At 35.3% G+C, this 26780-nt stretch overlaps 1 protein-coding gene and 1 pseudogene across 7 annotated transcripts in view; both read right to left on the bottom strand.

Moving 5' to 3' along the window:
• Window positions 1-26780, bottom strand: part of AP3B1 (adaptor related protein complex 3 subunit beta 1) — a 285752-nt gene that overhangs the window by 137867 nt on the left and 121105 nt on the right. For all 6 annotated transcript variants that reach the window (XR_013532268.1, XR_617963.5, XM_035291344.3 and 3 more), the window contains exons 9-14: window positions 18908-19005; window positions 17367-17421; window positions 17207-17278; window positions 13233-13295; window positions 10426-10558; window positions 4501-4610 (exon numbers count right to left, since the gene is read on the bottom strand). Coding sequence is in view for 4 of the 6 variants with exons in the window: in XM_035291344.3 (XP_035147235.3) it covers window positions 4501-4610; window positions 10426-10558; window positions 13233-13295; window positions 17207-17278; window positions 17367-17421; window positions 18908-19005 (531 nt within the window). In the remaining 2 variants the exon portion in view is untranslated. The remainder of the gene's footprint in view (window positions 1-4500; window positions 4611-10425; window positions 10559-13232; window positions 13296-17206; window positions 17279-17366; window positions 17422-18907; window positions 19006-26780) is intronic.
• LOC100397468 (poly(rC)-binding protein 1-like) lies at window positions 241-1757 on the bottom strand (annotated as a pseudogene). The gene has a single exon (XR_013532269.1). The product of XR_013532269.1 is annotated as a poly(rC)-binding protein 1-like (transcript).

Here is a 26780-nt window from a genome sequence, read left to right as displayed (position 1 = left end):
AGTATCTTTCTTATAGGCACCAGATCATTGGGTCCTGATTTTTTATCCATGCAGTAACTCTAAGTCTTTTGATTGGAGAGTTTAGTCCATTTACATTCAATGCTATTATTGATAAGTAAAGACTTACTCCTGCCATTTGTTATTTGTTTTTCTGGTTGTTTTGTGTTCTTCTCTTCCTTCCATCCTTTCTTTTTTTTTTTTTTTAAGACAGCAATTCCTAGCTTTTTCAAATATGAAGCATTTTTTAACCAATCCGTTTTTTTAATTCTTAAATTCTTGACATTACAGAACTAAACTGAAATTTATTAACATTCCACTCTTATATTTCTTATCAACAAACAAGAAATAAAATTCATGAGCCAAAAAACCCAAAACAAAACTAAAAACAGGGAAAAGCTTATAAAACTAAATATGGATCCCAGCACTAACAGCTGAACAGAGAATGTGATTTTTAAATTCTCAGCAGATGATAAAGTTGTGTAGAAACTGAACACTTACAAATTATTTAAAACCTGGAATCACTGACCAGAAATTACACAGTTGGATCATGGGAAAACAGCAGAAAGGAGTTATCGAGGGAACCTACACTGTTCTAGCTGCACCCCATGCCCTTCTCAGAGGAAGGCCTGGCATTGATTAGATACTGGGCCAGACTAATACTGGCAGCAGAGCCAGTGATAGTAACCTGCCTACCAGAGAAGCCTTCCACTGGGTTGGCAATTTTGATCTGGGCCCCAGACATCTGGCGAATCTCATTAATGTTGGCGCCTTGGCGCCCGATTATGCAGCCAATTAAGTTATTTGGAATGGTGAGTTCATGGGTGGTTTGAGTAGATGCATTCAAACTTGCCCAATAGCCTTTCACCTCTGGAGAGCTGGAGTCAATTCCGGCGAATCTGGTCCCGCCGTGCATCATGGCAAAGTGAGACTGTTGTCTTGCCACCTGGTTCAGCTTGGCCAGATCGAGCGGAGAAATGGTGTGTTGTCCTTGAATCGAGTAGGCATCTAGAGGTGGTCCCTCCAGGTCATGGGTGGCGTGGGGGTAGCCCGCAGCGTCACTTCACCGATCTTGGCCGCCCGCGCAGATGACCCGGGAGCTGGCCGGCATGGGCTGGTACGGAATGGTCGTGACTTTCCCTTGCGGAGACTGGGAGAGCGTCTCCAGCATGACCAGGCAGATCTGCTTGACACACTCGGTAACAGACTGCGGCACGCCAGCAATGCTGATGGCCCGCTCGGTGGAATTGGGCAGCATATCCCCCGCCACCTGGACCTGCGCCCCCGTACTCTCGCGGATCTCTTTGATCTTACACCCGCCTTTCCCAATCAGGGAGCCGCACTGGGTGGCCGGCACCACCAGCCTCAGGGTGACCGGGGGCCTGCTGGCCACGGTGCTGTTGGTCATGGAGCTGTTGATATCTTCCTCCAGCTTGTCGATGATCATAGGGAAAGCCTTAAAGATGGCATTGGTGGGGCCGGTCAGAGTGATGATTCTCTCCGGTCAATTCCCCTCCGAGATGTTGATCCGCGCGCCACTCTCCTCGCGGATACTCTTAACCGACTCCCCTTTCTTCCCAATGATGCTTCCTACTTCCTTTCCGTGCATAAGAAGCCAAATGGTGAGAGTCACATTTAGTCCACTTTCAGTCACACCGGCATCCATGGCGAGCGGTGGGCAGCGTACGGGGGAGTTGGGCTCGTTACGTGGTCAAGTCTTTGGCGGCTGGCGGGGGGAGGGGAGGTGTAGGCCCAAAACTGCCGGTGCGAGGTGAGCGAGGCCGGCGGGAGAGAGCGGGAGCGGGCGGGAGGCCGCAGCGTAATCTCAGGGGCGGGCGGCGTCGGCGGAGGGTGCGAGTGGGGCCGGGAGCGGCGGGCTGGCGGGTGGGCACGGGCGCGGCGGTGGTGACTCCGGCGGCAGCCTCGGCGGTCTAGCCCTTCCATCCTTTCTTCCTGTTTTCCTTTTAATGTTTTCTCTAGTGTTATGATTTAATTTCTTATTTATTTTTTTCTGTATCCACTTAATGTTTTTAGATTAGCGTTACAATGAAGCTTGCAAATACTATCTTATTAATATAATCCATTATTTAAAACTGATGACAACACTGATTGCATACACAATCAAGCAAAAAGAAAACTAATAAAATTTCTATCCTGCTTTTTCACTTGTTGTTTCTAATTATGTCTTATTGTACTGTCCATGTCTTGAAAAGTTGTTGCAGCTATGTTTAATCAGTTCATGTTTTAGTCTTTCTGCTCAAGACATGAGTACTTTACATACCACAATTCTAGTCTTAAAATATTCTGCTTTCCTGTGTACACGCTATTACTAGTGAATTGTGTGCCTCTGAATAATTTCTTCTTGCTTACTACCATCCTTTTCTTTCAGATTGAAGAGGTCCCTTTAGCATTTCTCGTAGGACAGGTCTGGTGTTGATGAAATCCCTCAGCTTCTGTTTTCTGCGGAAGTCTCTATTTCTCCTTCATATTTGAAGGATATTTTCACTGCATATACTATTCTAGGATAAAAGTTGTTTTCCTTCAGCACTTTATGTCATGCTACTCTCCCCTATAAGGTTTCCACTAAAAAGTCTGCTACAACATGTATTAGAGTTCAATTGTACATTGTTTCTTTTTTCTTGCTGCTTTTAGGATCCTTTGTTTATCCTTGATCTTTGGGATTCTGATTACTAAGTGTCTCGAGGTAGGCTTCTTTGGGTTAAATCTGCTTAATGTTCTATAACCTGCTTGTACTTGAACGCTGACATCTTCCTCTAGGTTTGGAAAGTTCTCTGATATTATTCCTCTGAATAAACTTTCTATACCTATCTCTTTATCTACTTCCTCTGTAAGGCCAATATCTCTTTGATTTGCCCTTTTGAGATTACTTTCAAGATCTTGTAGGTATGCTTCATTCTTTTCTATTGTTTTCTTTTGTCTCCTCTGACTATATTTTCAAAAAGCCTGTCTTCAAGCTCATTAACTCTTCTTCTTGATCAGCTCTGCCACTAAGAGATCCTGATGCAATCTTCAGAATATCAACTGCATTTTTCAACTCTAGAATTTCTGCTTTATTCTTAACTATTTCAATCTCGGTTAAATTCTAAATTCCTTCTCTGTGTTATCTTAATTTGTTTGAATTTTCTCAAGACAGTTATTTTGAATTCCCTGTCTGAAGGGTCATGTTTCTCTGTTTCTCTAGTATTGGCCCCCAGTGCCTTAGTTTATTTGACATCTTATTTCCCTGGATAGTCTTGATGCTTATAGATGTTCATCAGTTTCTAGGCATTGTTAGGTATTTATTGTAGTCTTCGCAGTCTGGGTTTGTTTGTGCCTATCTTACTTAAGAAGGCTTTCCAGGTTATTCAAAGGGACTTGGACCTCAAGCCCAATAACACTGTGATTCCTGCAGACTTGTAGAGGTACCACCTTGGTGGGCTTGGATAAATCTGGGAGAATTCTCCAGATTACCAGGCAGAAACTCTCGTTCTCTGCCCATTGTGCTCTCCCTCCCCCAAGTGCATAGATTCTCCATGCCACCCTGCTTCTGCCACAGAATGGGACAGCAGTGGCATTGGCAATGCAAAACTGTCTTTCCTACCTTCTTCAGTGCCTCTTTCAGCAATATAAAGTTAAAACCAGGCACTGTGATTGCCCACCTGATTTTTGGTTCCTACAATGTTGCTTTTTTGTGTGTAATTAGTTGCTAAAATTTGGTGTTCCTGCAGGGGCGACAATCAGTGCAACTTTCTATTTGGCTGTCTTGCTCCACCCTTCAAGATCTGTATTTAAAAATTAAGATCTACCATATAAAGGAATGAAGTATTATAATTTATAATATGCATGAACCTTGAAAACATGCTAAGTGAAAGATGCCAGAAACAAAAGGCTCCATATTGTCTAGAAAAGGCAAATCCATAAAGATGAAAAAGTAAATTAGTAGTGTCCAGGGTATAGAGCAAAGGGAGGCTGGAGAGTCTCAGATATGGAATTTTTTTTAACAGATGATGAAAATGTCCTGCAATTACATATTGGTGATGGTCGCACAACTTACAAGTCCACCAAAAACCAATGATATACTTCAAAAAGGTATTATAAAATTATATCTCAATTAAAAAAAACAAGATCTGTGCACAAAGTGTGCTCACTGGTATTGTTTCTAACTCCTCTCAAAGGACAGCTCTGGGAAAGAGATGTTTGTATATTCATTTCGTTTATGATACATATACATGCATATATACTTACCCAACATCTAGTTATTGATATATAAAACCCACACTGCTATCTCCAATTCCAATCTAATACTATAAGGCTCATTCTATCCTTCCCCCTATTCAGATTTGTAATTCCCTCCTATAACAGCAAGAAATCTTAGAATCTCAGCATTGGAATCCAGACAGTTCAGCTCTCCTAACCACTACCCTTTAGGCTGATCATTTATTTTAACAAAACCATAACTTATTGAAAAAAAAATTCAGCACACTTCTCTTAATTGATACTCACAGTGATACTGTCCAAGAGTTTGGCCATATGTTTAATAATTTCACCATGTTGTGCAGGTTGCATTTGCAGTAATTTCTTTATAACAACCACACTTTCAGCAACAACTATTTCTGAAAAAGATAGAAATTATTCATACTAAATATGTATAATTCAATTTGAATGCAATATGCTTGGTAAAATGTAAACTTAAATTAGAAAAACACTCTATTTAATACATGCCTTAAAAGCCTTGGTGGAAAGTATAACCATGAGTACACTTCCAAATTTGAGGAGTGAACATCAGTCTTAACTAGAAGAGTTAACTTTAATTTCTAACCTCTGCTGTTGTCTCCTACCTTCTGTAATTCCTTTCTTAACTCTGCATCTTTAGGTCAAAAAAGCAAAAGAGGTTGGATTATGCTGCTTATTGTAGTGATCTATGTCTTTGCCTTTTAACCAGAGCCCTCAAATATTGCTCTTTTATTCCTATAAATTATATAGTGGAAATCAAATATCTACAATCTAAACAACATTTTCCCTATTCTGTAGAAAACAGAAAACTAAGAAAAAGAAAAAGAATTCCTTAAGTGAAATGTCCAGAAAAGTGAGCAGTAAAGATTAGTGATAGTAGGAAAGATGTTACTAGAGAAATAGCATGGACTGCAAAGCCAGAAAGCATGGGATTCTGAGCTGGATTGTCTCTATTTGTTCTGTAAGTCCACTCTGACTTTCTCTCCCCAGCACTGTGCGGTGAGAGGCCCACATGTAGACTACCTCAACAAGACTCCCTTGGCCCTGGCTTAGAGCTGTTTTTAGTCAATAAAAACCTTTAGCAGGAGATGGGGGTGCAGGGAGCTATTCATTATCCTGGATCCCCACTCTCCCTGCCTCCTCTCCCTGGTATCACACACAATTCCCTACTGAACGTACTGTGAGCGGCTCTCTCCTGCAGGGTTTGGTCACTGCTCCAGCTCCTCACACCCCTTCCCTTCAATCCTAGGTATAGTAAAGGCCTCCCACTGTTGATAGCCTGTTAGTTCCTAGGTGTTACATCATACCTTGTTGGTTTCCCTTAATCCTGCCCACACTTTAAGAATAGTTTATTCACTAAATTTGCTTCAATCATCTCTCTTAAGTATCCTACCTGTTTCTAGCCAGTGCCTTAACTTATACAGCAACTGCTACTAGAAGTGGATAGGAAGCAGATCCTCAAATTGGGATTATAGGATTGAGTTATCATACAAAACTGGCCAATCACTGGTCCAGTTACTTTTTGGTGGTACTGGCAAGGAAATGTAATATAACTCACCTGAGAACCTGACCTTATGGAATAAATCTTATATAAAGTGTTATTAATGCTGGTGATGTGAAAAAAATAAATCGACATTGTCTTTACTTATTATTTTGATATTTTTATTAATGGCTTCATGGCTATTAGGAATTCCCCTGGCATACAGCACAAAAGTTTAATATTATATTAGAAATACCATGATTTCTGTTCTTACTCTTTTTTACTGAAATATACTTTTTATGAAGCTCCCTTTAAGAATATAAACAAAATTCGTCATTCTAATCATTAGTAAATATATGTATTTCAAACTGTTTACCTGTTTATCCATAGGAATAATAAATTAACTAATATTGACTGGGCACTTTGGGAGGCCAAGGTGGGAAGATGGCTTGAACCCAGCAGTTTGAGACCAGCCTGGGCAACACGGCAAACACCATCTCTACAAAAAATAAAAAATTAACTAGGAGTTGTGGCATGTGCCTATAGTACCAGCTATTCAGGAGGCTGAGGCAGGAGAATCACCTGGGCCCAGGAAGGTAAGAGGCTGCAGTGAGCCATGATCACAACACTGCACTCCAGCCTGGATGACAGAGTGAGAAAAGAAAAAAACAAAAAAAAAAAAACCTAGTATGATTTAACTAAAAGCTAACTAATATTAATGCTTTAGTTGACAAAATGACATAAAATTTCATTTCCTTCTCACAATAACATAAGGCAGGTACCTTATAACTATCGTTTTGAAGATGAAGAAAGAGAGAAGCACTGGAATTATATGACTTTGTCCAGAATTCAAACTCAGAATTAGGATGTATATTCTACCTATATATGTTCTATGTGATTATAAGCAGGTATTACTTCCATACAGATTACCTCCGGATGCTATAAGGAAAGCAAAGGTAAATCGGAATGAGATTCTGCCCTCATCAAACTTACACTCTAGTATAAAAATAAATGGTTCTGTAATTACTGTGAAAAACAAAATTTGGTAAGTGTGGTTTTAAAGAATCCATAGTATATCAAATTTATATTTTTAAAATACATTATTGCAAAACTAGCCTAAGTAAGAGAAAAAAATGTTGCATAACTTAATTATCTACATGCAGAGGCAGGATTGGCTATGGTTGAAATATGTGTTTGGCATCATTTGTCTTTAGGAACTCTACTTAGTTTCCTATTGTTGTCACAGATTACAAAAACCTAGTGGCTTAAAAAGATGCAAATTTATCATTGTACAGTTCTAGAGTCAGAAGTCTAACATAGGTCTTATGGGGCTAATATCAACCTGTCAACAGGGCCGTGTTCCCTCTGGAAGTTCTATGGGAAATCTGTTCCTTTCTCCTTCCAACTTGTCAAGGCTGCCCACATTCCTTAGTTCAACGACCTCTTCCAACAATCACATCACCCTGACCTTCTGACATCTTCTGACTGACTTGCCTTGTAAAGAACCACATGATAACATTAGGTCCATCCACATAATCTCGCCATCCATAGAAACTTGACTTAATCATATCTGTGAAGTTCCTTTTTCCATGTAGGGTAACATATTCACAGGTTCTGGGCATCTTTGGAGCACAATAATTCTGCCTACCACAGGTGCCTTCTCATTCCCTCAGGTAATTCCACTCTACTTTCCTTTATGCTACCTCTTGGTTTCCAAAGGCTTCAGCACTTTAGTACTACTCTATCAGAAGCACAAAATGATCTGATGTTTTAGATTTTTCCTGATTTCCTCCTTATCCTCAACAAAACTTAATGGACTTAACTCTAAGAAGTACAGTCTAATATCATACTCATTTTACAAATGAAGAATCAGGTAGATTGGGGTATTTTACTCAGGATAGCCGCAACATTCAACGTAGGTGGGATAGTCCTACATGTAAGCAAATAGCTGGCAAGAAAGTAAGTGGTGACCAAGACTATAATATATTTGTCTTATATTACTATCTCCCTTCAATAGACTGTTAGCTCTATAAAGGCAGGAACCTTTTATAAGTTAAATAAATGTCTTATTAATATACTCATTAATAAATAAACATTTATTAAATATCTCAACTGATTTAAGTGAGCCATGATTACAACACTGATTTAAGTCTTCAGTAAATGCTTACTGAATTTTTTAAAACTAAACAAAACAAAGTCTTCTGCCCCAATCCTTTTAATTTAGAGTAGATAGCAATAAGGCTACTCAAAAAAGTAAATTTTGCTAATGTGTTACCTAAAATAAATTACCTAAGTCAACTAAAATGTAGATTCCTCTTACTAAAGATCCAAAAATATTTATCAAATTAATCTTAGAGAGTAATAATGGGCTGTTTTAGGGCAAGCATCAAGTCTGCTTAGAAAAGTTCTTAACAACACACATACAAAACTAGAGGTCCAGGAGAAATACATTAAACATATATAAAAACAATTGAGCCCAAATGTTGTCCCTGAGGTTTAAGGATTCATTATTTGAAGAGACAATGAGGTATTCATTTCAATATAAAATCAAAGAATCACAGATTCCTAGAGCCTCAAAAGATCTTAGAGATTTTAAAGAAACTGAGGCTCCATTCACAGTATTTATTCTTAAAAGTAGATCTTTTAATACAAAGAGGAAGGGGCTCTTTTTAGGATGGCTACGTTAAAGTTAAAAATATTATGATTTTCTTTTATGTTACTAATTTTGATATAAATACTCTCCTTATTTGTTTTACCTCTCACTTTTACTGAGCCAGACTTCCAAAGTACAAAAAATAGTGTAGCATATGTATTACAGAGATAATTAATCAGGTATTATGGGCTAATGATAATTATGCAAATATAATCTAACAATACAATTTAAGTTTGTTAAAATTGAAACTGCAGGTGAAAAAAAAAAAATCACGGTTAAGAGTTTTATCAGAACAAATGCCTGAACATTAAAATATCAAAATTTAAATTAGTAGATCCTCCCACTCTTTGAGAGTATATATTATATTAGTCTTTCATTTTCTAATTATGAAACAATCTAGTGTTCCCTTAAAAGTGATATAGGGGTAGAATATTTATATTTTAAAGTCAATAAAAATATTTTTTGAGAAATTAAACCTGAAGCAGAACTAACTGCTTTAAAATCCAAAGACTGAAATTTTCCATGAGAAGAAAAACAAGAGTCAAAAAATAAAATTGAGAAAATTTGAAATACATTTTGTATTTGAATAAACTAATCAGTGTTCTAACTAATTTCCGGTGCTTTTTGTATGCAACTAAACTGTAAAAGAACAATTGCCCTGGTAAACCTTGGCTCATAATCTTCAATGGTACAAAGTTACTTTCCCAAGCTGTATATTTTATTTGGTCAAAAAGAAAGTCATTATTAAAGATACAGGAAAATTTCTTTAAAACACACTCTTAAAATTACATTTTAACATGTGACAAGAAATAAACAAAAGGATTACTGTTAAAAGTAGTAAGAAATAGAGTAAATGATATTTATCATCCTATCTCCACTAACTACTTTGTAGAGACAAAAAATTTTTAAAACTATCTTCTTGATAATTTTTGTCAGCATTTAGTTGGAGTTTTAATACTACATGTAGAAAAATATTCGGTCATAGTATCTTGAGTTTACAGGTACAAGTTTAAAATTTTACACTCACAACAAAAATCAACGTTATCTGGGAAAATTTTTGTTCCAATGTTTTTCATCAGAAATACTTTCAACAATGTTATTTTCTAAAGGCAGCTACATGTGGGAAAAGATAATAAGGGATAATAGGATTCTTGTATTAAAAAGTTATTTTTCAAATAAAATGTAATCAATTTTGTTGTTTTATCTCATGGGCTGCTATATCATAAATGTCCTGTGTCTAGACATGACATAGACATAAGTATATTTTTAATTCCACATATAATTTTAATGATATTACACAGAAAATTATGGTTTTCCTAAAATGTCTCATTGTAATTAAATACATAATTATAATAAAAGTCCTCCAAGTAAAATTATTTTAAAGGTGAAGTTGGCTTGTTTTTCTTTCCTTCTCTAAGTGGCTTCATTTATTTTAAAGTCTTATCCATAGAAATAACTGAGCCTTTGCCACAAAACAATATGGAATCTAGATTATATATTGTTTTTAAGCCAAACATTTAGATATTGTTTTGCTTAAAAACATGAAGCTGCTCCAAATTGGTGGCTTTTAAATCTGGTTAATCTTGAATATAAAATTATTAGGTGAATTTCTGAGGAAAAAAATGTTGAAGGTATACAGTTAACATATTTTTTGATCTAGTCACTTCTCCATGTTATAGTCATTTGCCTGCTTTGAGCACCCTCTGCAGGTGAACCAATATTATGCATGACTTACATACCATTAAAATGCAATAAAAAGGATACAATCAAGGTGATTATATTACAAAGAAGTAAAACAAATTTTCTTTTATCTGTGGGGGTAAAACAAATACTACCTGCTAGTTAACTATCTATTTTGCTAAAACAACAACAACAACAACAAAATCCCAGAATATGCATATTTATGTGTGTTTCAAGGATAAAATGCCACTTATTGTGAGCATACTACTGATATACCTGGAAAAGCTAAAATGTAAAGTTAAAAAAAGTTACAACTTGGAAATAATACCAAAAATATCCAAATTATAAATCAGCAGAAAATAAAATGAAACTGTGAACTTACCATCCCTGTTGGATAGCAGACAGACCAAGCCATTGAGACACGTGTCAGTGACTTCCAAGATGTTGGTTGCACATCTGCCTATAGTCTGAATAGTGGCTGCTGCAAATTGTTTATCCTGGCTTTTCACATAGGTCTAAAAGATATTATTTCAATTGGTTTACACACTGGTATTATCAAGTTAACAAAAAACCCTATTATATTAAGCTTTGTCAACATATAAGAATTCCAGAATACATAAACTTCTCATAAGCACAATATGAAGACCAAGTGATGATGTAGATTAATTTCACTTTGTTTTGATTTTTTTACTTAAAGAATGTGCCCATGGAAGAAGCACATTTTCAAGCCAGGCTCATTCACGTGTGGCCATAGTGGCTTGAGACTCCAAAACAGATAGTAGGAGCAGTCACCCAAAGACAGCAATTAGTTTAAGTGCAAGGTTGAAAGAGATGATGAGAACTCTCTCTTTGGAGGTTTCAGTTCATTTACCAGCAGCATCTGTGAATCTATGAAAAAAAAGGGTCACTTTTTCAGAAACACTAAATCTAAAAATTGGGAAAAAAGAAAGAAAGGGACTAGTAGGCTATTTACAAACATTTTACTTTCAAAATCTATCACAATGATTGTAAAACAATAAAAGTTAACAGTGAGTATTTCAATAAAGACTTTAAATACTCAGTTTACAATAAAATAAAATACCATACTTTTGAAATAGGTTTTTTTTTAAAAGCAGGCTTTTAAAACATACTATTAAAGGATGTATATATAGAAACTTAAAAATTAAGAAATAAATGACTGATTTAACAACAGGAAGTTAAAAGATCTTTAAAAAATTTACAATAGCCCTAGAGGATTTCACTTTGGTTAGAACTTTCCTAATTTTCAAATGAGAAAAGCCTCCATTGTTTACAGAAATAAATGGACTTTTAATATGCATATTTATATTTTATATCATTTATATGAAATTGAAATGTCATTTATAGTTAAAATTTTTAAGAAAGATTCCCAATCTCAAATAAGAAGTATACAATGGAAAATTAACACTATGGTTATCAAAAATGCAAAAAAAAGTATATACATTTAAGTGGTGTCTAAATGCAAATGGAGGAGAAAATCTAAAGATATCTTTAAAAATAATACAAATTTGCTAAAAATGGTACCAACAAGATGATTAAACGTTGAAGAAATAAATTAAATTAATTCAACTCTCCTAGTTCCATGAAGGTAAGACCAATCATATTTAAAATTGTTCCCAAATAGATTATTTAATATCCTTAACCAAAAAATATATTCATGAGTCTTTAGAAACATTTCCTATTTTACCCAAAAAGTTACTAAAAGCAAACGTCACATAACTATCAGCATGCAAACAACTAAAGAAGGCACACATTTAGAGAGTTGTAAAAATGAATACATAAAAAAAATACTTAAAGGTTTGGCTGAAAAATGGATCTTATTAAATATCCTGATATTAAATGGAAAGACTAGATGACCAATATTTTGAAACAGGTCTAGTATGTACCCTCTATACAACCCATTCCATAAGATTACCTAAGTCTCCTTTCCTACAATCCCAGGAGACTTGATATAAGCAAAAAGTGGACAGTGAGGGGACACCCAAAGAGACTAGACAGGACAACAGGAAAGGAACAAGAATAAACACAAAGACCAATATGTTAAATAAATAAAATTATAAGAATAAAGTGAAAATCAAATTCAAGCAATGATCTATAGCTATAAGATTACTGAATAAGAACTTAAGATACTATATTTTCTGGCATATAAGTATGAATGTATTTCCAGGACATCTTAATCATTTAAGGAATTTTCTAGAAAAATATACAACATGAAAGTAATACAAGTTATGAAAATATAAATTATGGACATGTCATATTATTTTACCATTCCTATAAAAAAAGTTTAAAAATCACATAGCTAAAAAGAAATAGCGTATATAGTGTCTTATAGCTAAAAAGAAATTTAATATCAGCATATGGGAGAACTATGGAAAAAATACATCTCTAAAAGCTGGTAGTTGATTTAGAAAAAAACACTGTGATTAGTGCATAGTATGTGGTATATTTTTGTTAAGAAAACAGATAATGGAACGTAAAACTCATAATATTGATGTAAAGTTTTCTATTGCTGTGCTCTTCCACTAAGGCTTCAGAGATGACCTTTCCATCATTAAGGGTATGATGTCCATGAAGTAATTTTTGAGTAATATTTTGGGGGGAAATACAGATAGGAAGATTTTCATTTGTCAGTATATATGGTATAAAAATACAATAAAACAAATCAAAATTTAAAAAATAATGGTGAAGCAATTATAAACATCTTTTTTGAGCTATATATGAGGCTGAGGGGACAGTGTCAAAAATGGTGATAGGTAAATAAAACAGAAACAACCAGGTAAGAAATAAAGCCATTTTCATTACTGCAGAGTATAGAAATGACTCTTGATGCTGGCAGCACAAAAAGATGAAGTTCTTAACAGAAATAAAATTTCAAACAGAGTTATAAACCAAAGTCCTTCAAAGTCTATGAAAATATGAAAGAGAAAGTTGTTTCCCTTAAATTATAAATATGTAATTAATCTTTATTCTTGCAAATTTATAAATTTATTAGTTGTCAATCTTGTCCCAATCACTATTTTATGTAAATAATTACATATTTCATATATGTCATTAAAGGGATAATTACATATCCCTTTAAAAAACTTACATATTTCTAGATAGAAAAAGATATATATTTAAGACTGAACACATATTTTAGAAGTTATTTTATAATTAGCACTGTACACAAACCTGAAATTCTCGAAGAAGAGTTGATATGTTGGCTTCATTTGCCAAGTTTGTCAAAATTTCAAGCTATCATAGAAAAAAGAGAAAGTAAACATTTTAAAACAAAGGTAGCAAGATGAATTTAATAGAGTATAGGCATTTAATTAGAAATTTACTTCTACTTTTAACAATCACACTGTCACCAATGTGATAAGGCAGGGCAACTTATACCCTTCAGGCCAATTTAGTCTACCTTCTTATGTCTCCAAACAGATACTAGACAATTACTAGGCTCTGAAAAAAATTCAGAAAAGGAGAATCCAACATCTTCACTTGTTGTTTTTCCAATAGAAACTTACAATTTATATATAATTAACCTAAACAATTTACTCTAGTTTGGCTTTTGTCTTTTACTAAAGTTAGAAAACAATTTGCCCTCCATGTTAATACATCTGTTTTCCAGATACCAATTAATTCTTTTGATTTGTTCTCCTATAGTCTACCATCACAAATACTCAGACACTGTAATTCTCTCTTCTGGATTTATAGATATAAAGAATGTATAATCTCCAATGAGCTTATGAAAAAAATTACTAATAAAAAATATTTAATCTTAAGAAAATCACAAAAAAAGATAAGCAAATCAAGATGTGAACATAAATATATTTATATTAATAATTACATTAAATAAAGCCAAATACAGCCAACTGATTTTTGATAAAACAAACAGAAACACAAAATAGGGAAAGGATACCCTATTCAACAAATGGTGCCATGATAATTGGCAAGCCACATGTAGAAGAATGAAACTGGATCCTCATCTCTCACCTTACACAAAATTCAACTCAAGATGGATCACAGACTTAAATCTAAGACCTGAAACCATAAAGGTTCTAGAAGATAACATCAGAAAAACCCGTGTAGACATTGGCTTAGCCAAAGACTTCATGACCCAAACCCAATAACAAATGCAACAAAAATAAAGATAAACAGGTGGGACTTAATTTAAACTAGAAAGCTTCTGCACCACAGAAGAAATAATCAGCAGAGTTAACAGACAACTCACAGAGTGGGAGAAAATCTTCATGGTCTATACATCCAAAAAAGGACCAATATCCAGAATCTACAAAGAAATCAAATCAGCAAAAAAAATACAATGCCACCAACAAGTGAGCAAGTCTATGAATAGACAATTCTCAAAGAAAGATATACAGATGGCCAACAAGTATATGGAAAAATCCTCAACATCACTAATTATTTGGAAAATGCAAATCAAAACCGCAATGTGAAACCACCTCTCTCCAGCAAGAATGGCCATAATCAAAAAATAAAAAAATAATATATGAAGTGAAAAAGGAACACTTTTACACTGTTAGTGGGAATGTAAACTAGTACAACCACTATGGAAAACAGTGTGGAGATTCCTAAAAAAACTAAAAGCAGAACTACCATTTCATCTAGCAATCCCACTAGTAGGTATCTACCCAGAGGAAAAGAAGTCATTATACAAAAAAGAAACTTGCACACGCATGTTTATAGCAACACAATATGCATTGCAAAAACATGGAAGCAGCCCAAATGCCATCAATCACTGAGTGGATAAAGAACATGTTATACATATATATACATATATACACACAAAAACATACACACACAGACACACACACCTTTTTGTTCCTACAAAAAGGAACAAAATAATGGCATTCACAGAAACTAGATGGAATTGGAGACTACTATTCTTTCTAAGTAACTGTAGTGAAGTGAAGTAACTCAGGAATGGCAAACCAAACATCGTATGTTCTCACTCATACGATGAGTGGGAGCTAAGCTATGAGGGTGAAAAGGCATAACAATGAGACACTGGACTTTGGGGACTCAGGGGAAAGGGTGGGGGTGGTAAGGAATAAAAGACTACATATTGGGTACAGTGTACACTGCTCGGGTGATAGGTGCACCAAAATCTCAGAAACCACCACTAAAGAATTTATTCATGTAACCAACATCACCTGTTCCCCCAAAAACCTATTGAAATAAAAAATTTTTTTAAATACCCCAAAGGCTCCAATTAGAAGGCACAGATTGTAGGAGGAGTTCTTTACATATTCCGGGTACAAATCATTTATTCAGACACATGTATTAGGAATATTTTTCCCAGATTATCTTTTAATTTTTATTTCGATCACTATATTATAACTTTTTGGACAACTTTTTTCCTTTTTTTGAGACAAGGTCTTACTCTGTCACCCAGGCTGGAGTGCAGTGGTGCCATCATGGCTCACTGCAGCCTCAACCTCCAGGGCTCAAGCAATCCTCCCACCTCAGCCTCCCAAGTAGCTGGGACTACAGGTGCATACCACTATGCTTAGTTTTTTTGTAAGGATAGAATCTCGTTGTGTTGCCCAGGCTGGTCTCGAACTCCTGGGCTCAAGCGATCCTTCTGCCTCAGCCTCCCAAAGTCCTAGGATTATAGGCATGAACCACTGCATAAAGCTGGACAACTTTTTAAAAACAATCTCAAATATATGAAAAAGTTACATGTATAGTACAAAGAACTGTTGTTATTGTTCTTCTGAACCAATTGAGACTACAACTGCCAATCTGATGCTACATTATTCCAAAAACTTTTGTGTATATTTCCTATAAACAAGGACATGTCCCAACAGACTACAATATAACTAAGAAAATCAGGTAATTAGACTGATGCATTACTTTCACACAACTGTCACTATGCATTTATGTTTCAATAACTGTCTCAATGATGTATAATAAAAGGATCCAGTTCAATATCACATACTGTATTAAGTTGTCTCCTTCAGTCCGAAACAGTTTCTCAGTCTTTCTTTTAACTTTCATGACCTTGACACTTTTTGCTAATTACAAACCAGTTATTTTTTTGTAAAATATCCTTGAATTAGGGTATAATTTAGACTTTATTATTAAACTCAGTTTTCATATAATAATGCATATAATAATGCAGTTTTCATATAATAATGCACCATTCTAATATTGAACAGTCTTGAGTAGTCCATAATTCATCCTTTCCTCATTGGTTTAATATCTCCTCTAGTATACAACATATTTTTCATGTATGGGCATGTTTCTAGCCTTTCTACTCTTTCCACTTACTTTTCTGTCTAAGTATCACACTATTTTAATCACTATAAACTTATATTCCTAACTGCATTCTACACCATAGTTATTACTTCCTGAAAACAATGCTCTTTCATAATCCCTTGTCTCAGCATAAATTGTGTTTTTCATCTACTCTAACCCTTCAACCTCCCAACCAACCTGACCACCAAGAAAAAAATTTCACAATATTACTCTTTTAAGATCCACCCAAACATCATCTTTTCTAAACCTCTCAGAGAATCAGCTCCACCTTTCTGTTCTTCACAATACTCAGTTCAAATATCTCTATCATTTAAAACATACAGTACTAAAATAAGTTAATTAGAAGTAGGATCTTTCTCACCCAGGCTGGAGTGCAGTGGCATGATCATGGCTCACTACAGCCTTAACTTTCTGGGCTCAGGCAATCTGCCCATTTCAGACTCCCAAGTAGCTAAGATTACAGGCATGAGCCATCACGCCTGGCTAATTTTGATTTTTTTGTTGAGACAGAGCCTCACTTGTTGCCCAGACTGGTTTTGAACTGCTGGCATCAAGCAATCCTCCTGCCTTAGCCTCCCAAAGTGCTAGGATTACAGGCATGAGCCACTGTGCTTGGGCCTAAAGTTAGTTATTTAAACGCCTGTCTCCTTCAGTAATCTGTGAGTTATTCAAGTTGTAGGTAGCATGGCTTAAACTTACATTATCAAAATGTACCACAGTAACTAGTATATAATAATATAGATTGAAAAGTATAAAAAAAAAACCCTTAATTGTATTGATGTTTTTTGAAAAGCAGGACTCTATTCTGCAGATGCTAAAAGCTATGATAATATCTCTTCAAAATAAATGTGTTAAAAGCATCGACAAAATGAAAGCATACATACCTTCAGTGTCTTGATCATAGTTGGATCAGTGGACCTAACATAGAAACTCTTCAGATAAGGTTCAAACATCCCCTAGATAATAAAAATTAACACATAAAATACATTATGATACTAATGTGTTCACGTGTCTCTTAAAATTATGTATTCAGAACATACATACCTTTCTTTGGATTGACATTGTTGCTATATTTTGCAGGACAATATACTGCACCTCCCTAGAAATCAGAAGAGAATTTTCACTGGGTATATTTTCCAATGAAACATATTTGAGTAAACACTACGATAATGAAAAAAAAAATTAGCAATAATTTCATAATGAATGAGACTCTTAAATGTAATGCTGAAAAGTTTTTAGTAAATTTTAGATGTGTGTCTTCTTTTTAATGTACTTTTACTATAAAGTACCAATAAATTAGATGTGATTCATCATGAAGAACAGTTTAAAAAAATTTTATAATAAAGTACTCCTAAAATATGAAGTTAACATTGTAGCTGCTTTGAATACATGCAAGGAAGGTATTCTTAGGGTTAATGGGGTAAATATGACCACAGTGTTATTATAAACTCATTAAATAACTCATTCTGCCCAGGGCAAAGGCGAAACTTAAAAAGTAGTCATGTTATTTTTATATCCGCATATCTAATAAAAGAACTAAATCTGGTATAAGTCTTCAAGTGAAAGATCTACTCCAGATATTTCTGATACCCTCTGAACTAGCCATAGAAAAAAAAAATCACAGAATTAGCAAAAGAGAAAAATAATAGCTGGATATAAAGATAGGGAGAATAGAAACACAAAGGAAACGGCATCTCATTTGTTAGGGCCAATCAAGAGCTAAAATTGTGTACTAAGTTCCAGTTAAGGGCAATATTCCCCCACCAACCCAATTAGTGGAAGCAAGCACTCAATGAAAAAAATTGTTTCAAATTTAAAACAACTAATTACTGAAAAACAGCCAAGGTATGACAAATAGCTGAAACGAAGGTGTTCTTAAACACAGAGAACAAAATAAAAGTCTGAATTAAACCTGAAATCATGATTTTCATGTTACATGTCATGGAAACTCAACAAATTATTTTAAATTGTTGACCTAAACCACTGAATTATAAGGAGGTAAAATTAAAGAAAGAAGGAAGTAAAATTAAAATTAATTTTTGTCCATCTGAAACTAAGAGTGTGCAATCTTTAAAATGAGTAGCATCAAAAACACAGCTCTCTTTTTAAAGTGGAGGAAATCAGAGTAATTAAATATTCCAGCCTTACAGGAAGCACAATTCTGGCATATACTACATAACTTAGCATGCGTATTGCTCTATATAAAACCATGTATTAATACATTGAATAAGTCAATCTGATAGTACTTTGGAATAGTTTTTCAGTGATTCCAGATTTACTAAAACTCCCAAATATCATTATTGCCATACCTAAAAACAGCAAACACTAACACTAGGCTACTAGTGACAGCCTAGTATTATGTCACAAAATATTTTCAATCTCTTTGGGCTTGAGGTTAAAAACATTTCAGTATTTAAGTTTGAGATCTATGTATAAAAACTTTTATAATAATCCCCTTAAGTACGAAAACTTACTGACTGATTGATAAAACATAGTTATGTATTAAATGCCTGAAAGATTATATTTGTTCAAACATTACTTTTGAAAGAATACAAAAGAAAAAAATATATAAAATCATGACCTACCTATTGCTACGAAGTAAACGCACTAGTGATTTTGAAATTATGCCAGCTTCAGATTTTGGTGATATGTGCCAATACAGCTGAGCAACTGCCATAACCACCTAAAAAATGAAGCATAAAACTAACAGGAATTATGAACACTAGAGTGCTCTACAGCTTCAAAATCCATTCCTATACATTATTTCCTCTAACTTCTACAAATTCCTGATACATAAAATGAAATGTTACTCTTTGTACTGAGTTAAAGAAGTGTCCCCCACCCCTCAGTGCCGAATTCTATCCTCAGAATCTAATCTTATTTGGAAGTAGGATCTTTGCAGAAATTATTAATGTAAGAACTGAAATGAGATCATGCTGGTTAAGAGCCCTAAATTGAGAAAGTGTCCTTATAAGAGATAGAAAAGGACAAAAAGAGACACAGTGAAGGCCACGTGAAGATGGAGATGATTATTGTGATACATCCATAAACCAAGAAATGCCATGGATTGCTGGCAAACACCAGAAGCTAGGAAAGAGATGGTTTCTCCCTCAGAGTGTACAGAAGGAACCAATACTGATTATACCTTGATTTCAGACTTCTGGCTTCCAGAAATGTGACACAATAAATTTCTGTTGTTTTAATCCACTCAGTTTATGGCAATACGTATGGCAGTGCTATGAAACGAACAGATCCTCAGAAAAGAAGAGACACTGAATGAACTGCTCAAGGTGTAAAGCACAAGACACTCAAAATTACATGCTCCTCCGCAAAGCCCAAGACACTCAAAATTCCATGCTTCTCGCCTGCTGCTCTGAGACTGGGGCTTTTGAAGAATTGTAAGCATGCCTTTCTAAATGAAGCCAGGATAACAGTAACAAGTAGGCAGAAATAAAGAAAACTCAACACATTTATGTTACAATTAAAGAAACTCCATTAAGACAAATATATCTACAGCAGTAGCATTTAAAATAATCTTGTTTCTGAAAACACAGAACCTTAAAAAGAGCTTTTGGTTCCAAGCCATTATAAGGGTGATTCAAAGACTATGCACGGTGGCTCACACCTGTAATCCCACCACTTTGGGAAGCCGAGGCAGGTGGATCACTTGTGGTCAAACATAAGATCAGCCTGGCCAACATGCTGAAATCCTATCTCTACTAAAAATAAAAAATTAGCTAAGCATGGTGGTGCATGCCTGTAATGTCAGCTACCTGGGAGGCTGAGGCACAAGAATCATGTGAACCCCGGAGGTAGAGGTTGCAATGAGCTGAGATCTGCCACTGCACTCCAGCCTGGGCAACAGAGTGATACTGTCTCAAAGAAACAAAACAAAACAAACAAAAGGTGATCTGAATTTCTCTGTTTCAAAACATAAGAATACTGTTTCCCCTACATGCCTCTACATTCAGAGTCAGAGTGACAACTGCAGAAACATAGCTACAGATGTTACCAATGCTGTCTTTGGCTCAAAGGACACATTAATAATACAATTCTGCTTGGTCCATAAAGTTTGAACAAATACGTGGCCAAAGTTCTATTAATACACATGCCTAAATAGTATACAGCACAGGAGAGTGTTTAAAGTTAAAAAAAAAGTTTCTTCTAAAACTAAAAAACTGTTTTAAAAAATACAGGGTCCTAAATTTACTGTTTTGTATTTCTGGTACTTTCTTACAAATTTGATTTATAGCTGTAAGACATTAGTTGAGAATTTTAGGAATGAAAGAATATATCGTTTCTTCACTTGTAAACTACAAATATAATTTAGCTACAAAATAAATTCTCCTGAAATTTGAATCTTATAAAATAAAAGAATCTCAATTAATGATTGACCTAATCGAAGGCCAGTCATTTTTAAAAAGTATTAATGTATATACCTGGCTAATAAGTATTAGTAAATGACAGAAAAGAAAGCTGAATCTTAATTTTAATCTATCTTACAGATAGTAAATCCTTTTTCCTTACAAATAAAAGTCCAATCCTACTGTAAGAAAGTAAACTGTACTTTCTATAGATGTCAATACCTTTAAAATTCTAGCTTCCACTTGGTATATCATCTGTTCTAATATGTTAGGGTACTCCAAAATCTGAAAGGACTAAATGAGCCTCTTTTTTTCTCAGTATTTAGAAATCCAACAGTTAAAGGTTCTTTGATACCCAGAATGTGAAATGTATAGATGCACCTGAATGTGATAGAGAGAATCAATCCAAGCTGGAAAACACTCTTCAAGATATAATCCAGGAGAACCTCCCCAACCTAGCAAGGCAGGGCCCCATTCAAGTCCAGGAAACACAGAGAATACCACAAAGATATTCTTCAAGAAGACACATACTTGTCAGATTCACCAGGGTTGAAATGAAAGAAAAAATGCTAAGGGCAGCCAGAGAGAAAGGTCCGGTCACCCACAAAGGGAAGCCCATCCACACTAACAGCAAATCTCTCCGCAGAAACCCTACATGCCAGAAGAGAGTGGAGGCCAATATTCAACATCCTTAAAGAAAAGAACTTTCAACCTATAATTTCATATCCAGCCAAACTAGGCTTCATAAGCAAAGGAGAAAGAAAACTCTTTAATGAACAAGCAATTGCTGAGACATTTTGTCACCACCAGGCCTGCCTTACAAGAGCTCCTAAAAAGAAGCAATAAACAAGGAAAGGAACATCCAGTACCAACCACTCCAAAAACATACCAAATGGTAAAGACCATCGACACAATGAAAAAAATGCATCAATGAACAGGCAAAACATCCAGCTAGCATCAAAATGGCAGGATCAAATTCCGAAATAACAATGTTAACCTTAAATGTAAATGGGCCAAATGCCCCAGTCAAAAGACACAGACTGGCAAATTAGATAAAAAGTCAAGACCCATCAGTGTGCTATATTCAGGAAACCCATCCCATGTGCAAAGACACACATAGGCTCAAAATAAAGGGATGGAGGAAGATTTATCAAGCAAACGGAGAGCAAAAAAAAAAAGCAGGAGTTGCAATCCTAATCTCTGATAAAATGGACTTTAAACTAATGAAGATCAAAAGAGACAAAGAAGGGTATTACACAATAATAAAAGAACCAATGCAACAAGAAGAGCTAATGATCCTAAATATATACACACCCAATATAGGAGCACCCAGGTACATAAGCAAGTTCTTAATGACTTAACAAAGAGACTTAAACTCCCAAACAATAATTGTGGGAGACTTTTACACTCTGCTGTCAATATTAGACAGATCAACGAGACAGAAAATTAACAAGGATATCCAGGACTTGAACTCAGATCTGGACCAAGCAGACCTAATAGACATCTACAGAACTCTACACACCAAATCCACAGAATATACATCCTTCTCAGCACCACACCGCACCTACTCTAGAATTGACCACATAATTGGAAGTAAATCACTCCTCAGCAAATGCAAAGGAATGGAAATTATAACAAACAGTCTCTCAGACCACATGGCAATCAAATAAGAACTCAGAATTAAGAAACTAACTCAGAACCACAGAGCTTCATGGAAACTCAACTACTGACTCCTGAATGTCGACCGGATAAACAATGAAATGAAGGCAGAAATAAAGATGTTCTTTGAAACCAACAAGAACAAAGACATAACATACCAGAATCTCTGGGACACATTTAAAGCTGTGTCTAGAGGGAAACTTATAGCAATAAATGCCCACAAGAGAAGCAAGGAAAGATCTACAATCAACACTCTTATCACCAAAATTGAAAGAGCTAGAGGAGCAAGATCAAAAAAACTCAAAAGCTAACAGAAGACAAGAAATAACTAAGATCAGAACAGAACTGAAGGAGACAGAGCTATAAAAAGACCTTCAAAAAAAATCAGTAAATCGAGGAGCTGGTTTTTTGAAGAGATCAACAAAACAGACAGACTGGTAGCCAGATTAATAAAAAAGAAAAGGGAGAAGAATCAAATAGATGCAATAAAAAACAATAAAGGGGATATCACCACAGATTCCACAGAAATTCAAACCATCATCAGAGAATATTACAAACAACTCTATGCACATAAACCAGTAAACCTGGAAGAAATGAATAAACTCCTGGACACCTGCACCCTCCCAAGCCTAAACCAGGAAGAAGTTGAAACACTGAATAGACCAATAACAAGGGCTGAAGTTGAGGCAGCAATTAATAACCTACCAACCAAAAAAAAAGTCCAGGTCCAGACAGGTTCACAGCCAAATTCTACCAGATGTATAAAGAAGAGCTGGTAGCATTCCTTCTGAAACTATTCCAAACAACACAAAAAGAGGGAATCCTTCCCAAATCATTTTATGAGACCAACATCATCCTGATACCAAAACCTGGCAGAGACTCAACAAAAAAAGAAAACTTCAGGCCAATATCCATGATGAACATAGATGCAAAAATCTTCAATAAAATACTGGCAAACCGATTGCAACAGCACATCAATGCACTTATCCATCACGATCAAGTAGGTGTCATTCCAGGGATGCAAGGCTGGTTCAACATACGCAAGTCTGTAAGTGTAATCCACCACATAAACAGAACCAAAGACAAAAACCACATGATTATCTCAATAGATGCAGAGGAGGCCTTCGACAAAATTCAACAGCCTTTATGCTAAAAACTCTTAGTAAAATAGGTATGGAAGGAACATATCTCAAAACAATAAAAGCTATTTACAACAAAACCTACAGCCAATATCATACTGAATGGGCAAAAACTGGAAGCATTCCCTTTGAAATCTGACACGGGACAAGGATGCCCTCTCACCACTCCTATTCAATACAGTATTGGAAGTTCTAGCCAGAGCAATAAGGCAAGAAAAAATAATAATAAAGGGTATTCAACTAGGAAAAGAGGAAGTCAAATTTCTCTTTTGCAGACAACATGATTGTATATTCAGAAGACTCTATCATCTCAACGAATATCTCCTTAAACCAATAAGCAACTTCAGCAAAGTCTCAGAATACAAAATCAATGTGCAGAAATCACAAGCGTTTCTATACACCAATAACAGATTAACAGAAAGCCAAATCATGAACGAACTCCCATTCACAATTGCTACAAAGAGAATAAAATACCTAGGAATACAACTAACAAAGGATGTAAAGGACCTCTTTACAAAGAACTACAAAACCACTTCTCAAAGAAATAAGAGAGGACACAAACAGATGGAAAAACATTCCACGCTCACAGTTAGGAAGATTAATATTGTGAAAATGGCCATATTGCCCAAAGTAATTTATAGATTCAATGCTATCCCCATCAAGCTACCAATGACCTTCTTCATAGAACTGGAAAAAAACACCTTAAACTCATATGGAACCAAAAGAGAACCTGCATAGCCAAGACAATCCTAACAAAAAGAACAAAGCTGGAGGCATCATGCTACCTGATTTCAAACTATACTACAAGGCTACGTTAATCAAAACAGCATGGTACTGGTACCAAAACAGATATATACACCAATGGAACAGAACAGAGGCCCTGGAGGCAATGCCACACATCTACAACCATCTGATCTTTGACAAACCTGACAAAAACAAGCAATGGGGAACGGATTCCCTGTTCAATGAACGGTGTTTAATGAACTGGCTAGCAGTGTGCAGAAAGCAGAAACTGGACCCCTTCCTGACACCTTATGCTAAAAGTAACTCCAGATGGATTAAAGACTCAAACATAGAAACCCTGGGAGAAAACATAAGGTCTTATACCATAAAAACCCTGGAAGAAAACCTAGGCAAAACCATTCAGGAAATAGGCATAGGCAAGGACTTCATGACTAAAACACCAAAAGCATTGGCAACAAAAGCCAAAATAGACAAATGGGATCTAATTAAATTCTAGAGCCTCTGTACACCAAAAGAAACTATCATTAGAGTGAACTGGTAACCAACAGTATGGGAAAAATTTTTGCAATCTACCCATCTGACAAAGGGCTAATATACAGAATCTATGAAGAACTAAAAGAGATTTACAAGAAAAAAACAAACCCATCCAAAAGTGGGTGAAGGATATGAACAGACACTTTTCAAAAGAAGACATATATGAAGCCAACAAACATACGAAAAAATGCTCATCATCACTGATTATTGGAGAAATGCAAATAAAAACCACATTGAGATACCACCTCACGCCAGTTAGAATGGCAATCATTAAAAAATCTGGAGACAACAGATGCTGGAGAGGATGTGGAGAAATGGGAACGCTTAATTAGTTCAACCATTGTGGAAGACAGTGTGGTGATTCCTCAAGGACCTAGAAACAGAAATTCCATTTGACCCAGCAATCCCATTACTGGGTATATACCCAAAGGATTATAAATCATTCTATTATAAAGACACATGCACACGTATGTTCATTGCAGCACTGTTTATAATAGCAAAGACCTGGAACCAACCCAAATGCCCATCGATGATAAACTGGACAAGGAAAATGTGGCACATATACACCATGGAATACTATGCAGCCATAAAAAACAATGAGCTTGTGTCCTTTGCAGGGTCATGCATAAATTTGGAAACCATGACTCTCAGCAAGCTGACACAAGAACAGAAAATCAAACATTGCATGTTCTCACTCATAGGCAGGTGCTGAACACATGGATACAGGGAGGGTAGCATCACACACTGGGGTCTGTTGGTGGGGGGACCAAGGGTGGGACAGAGGCGGGAGGGGGTGGGATAACACAGGGAGATGGAAGCAACCACATTGCCATGTGTGTACCTATACAACAATCCTGCATGATCTGCACATGTACCCCAGAACCTAAAGTAAAATTAAAAAAAAGAATATTTCTCAATTAAAATCTTTAAGAACATGTTTAACTTAAATCCATCAAGCCTTCAGATATAACTGCCAGTTAACAAAAAACCCAGAATATAAAAGAATAAATTAAATGACACTATAAAAGATGCAACCATCCCATTCCAGTAGGTATGGCAAAAAAAAAAAAATAATAATAAGCAGCAGCAGCAGTAATCATACAAACCCAGAAGGACATTCTGAAGTCTTGAGAGGCTTTAAAAGATGCAACATATTAGATAATGGTTTAGATAAGCCATCCAAAAAAAGGGTAATTTGAGATCAAATAAAATGAAACTTTATTAAAATAAAAAGTGGAAAGGACTGACTAGAGAAAAAAGGGTTAGAAAATGCTATATAAAGGGCCGGGCGTGGTGGCTCACACCTGTAATCTAAGCCCTTTGGTGGCCAAGGTGGGTGGATCACCTGTGGTTGGGAGTTCAAGACCAGCGTGACCAACACGGTGAAACCCCGTCTTTAAAAATATATATAAAAAAGTAAAAAATTTAAAAAAAGAAAAAGAAAATGCTATATACAGTATAATTTTTATCTTGGTTAAAATCTATATATATATGCATGTGTAACCATAAATATATGTATATGTATGCAGATTTAAAAGATCTAGAAGAAAATACACTAAGATAAGTGATTTCTGAGTGTTGAGAATGTGATGTTTTAATTTTCTTTTTAGTTTTGCTAGTCTGTATTTTCTAATTTTGTATTGTGCACATGTAGTCTTCTAAAATATAAATGGTTATATAAAATAAAAAAGTGTCAAACAAAAAAACCTTAGAACCCAAATAAAGATGATTTTTAATTACTACCAATTTACATTTATAATGTGTGAGGCATTACCTTTGTTAGTCTCTTAAAAATTCTATCAGACAGATACAAACAGTATGAACTGCTACCAGATCAAGTACCCTCAATCACAATGGAATAACTAAGAAATATACATAGTCCTTATATAAGGGCTAACATAATCCAATCAATTTAGAAACAACTTAGGAATACCTTAAGAAAAGCAAATTAACAAAACCACTAAAAAGTAAATGAAGCCCAGTAGGTCACACCAGGTATTCTCATCAAAACCTAACTC

This window comes from Callithrix jacchus, chromosome 2, assembly GCF_049354715.1.
Source record: "Callithrix jacchus isolate 240 chromosome 2, calJac240_pri, whole genome shotgun sequence".
Classification (NCBI taxonomy): Eukaryota; Metazoa; Chordata; class Mammalia; order Primates; family Cebidae; genus Callithrix; species Callithrix jacchus.
The sequence above is the reverse complement of the archived record's forward strand: the minus strand, read 5'-3'. Positions and strand labels throughout refer to the sequence as shown.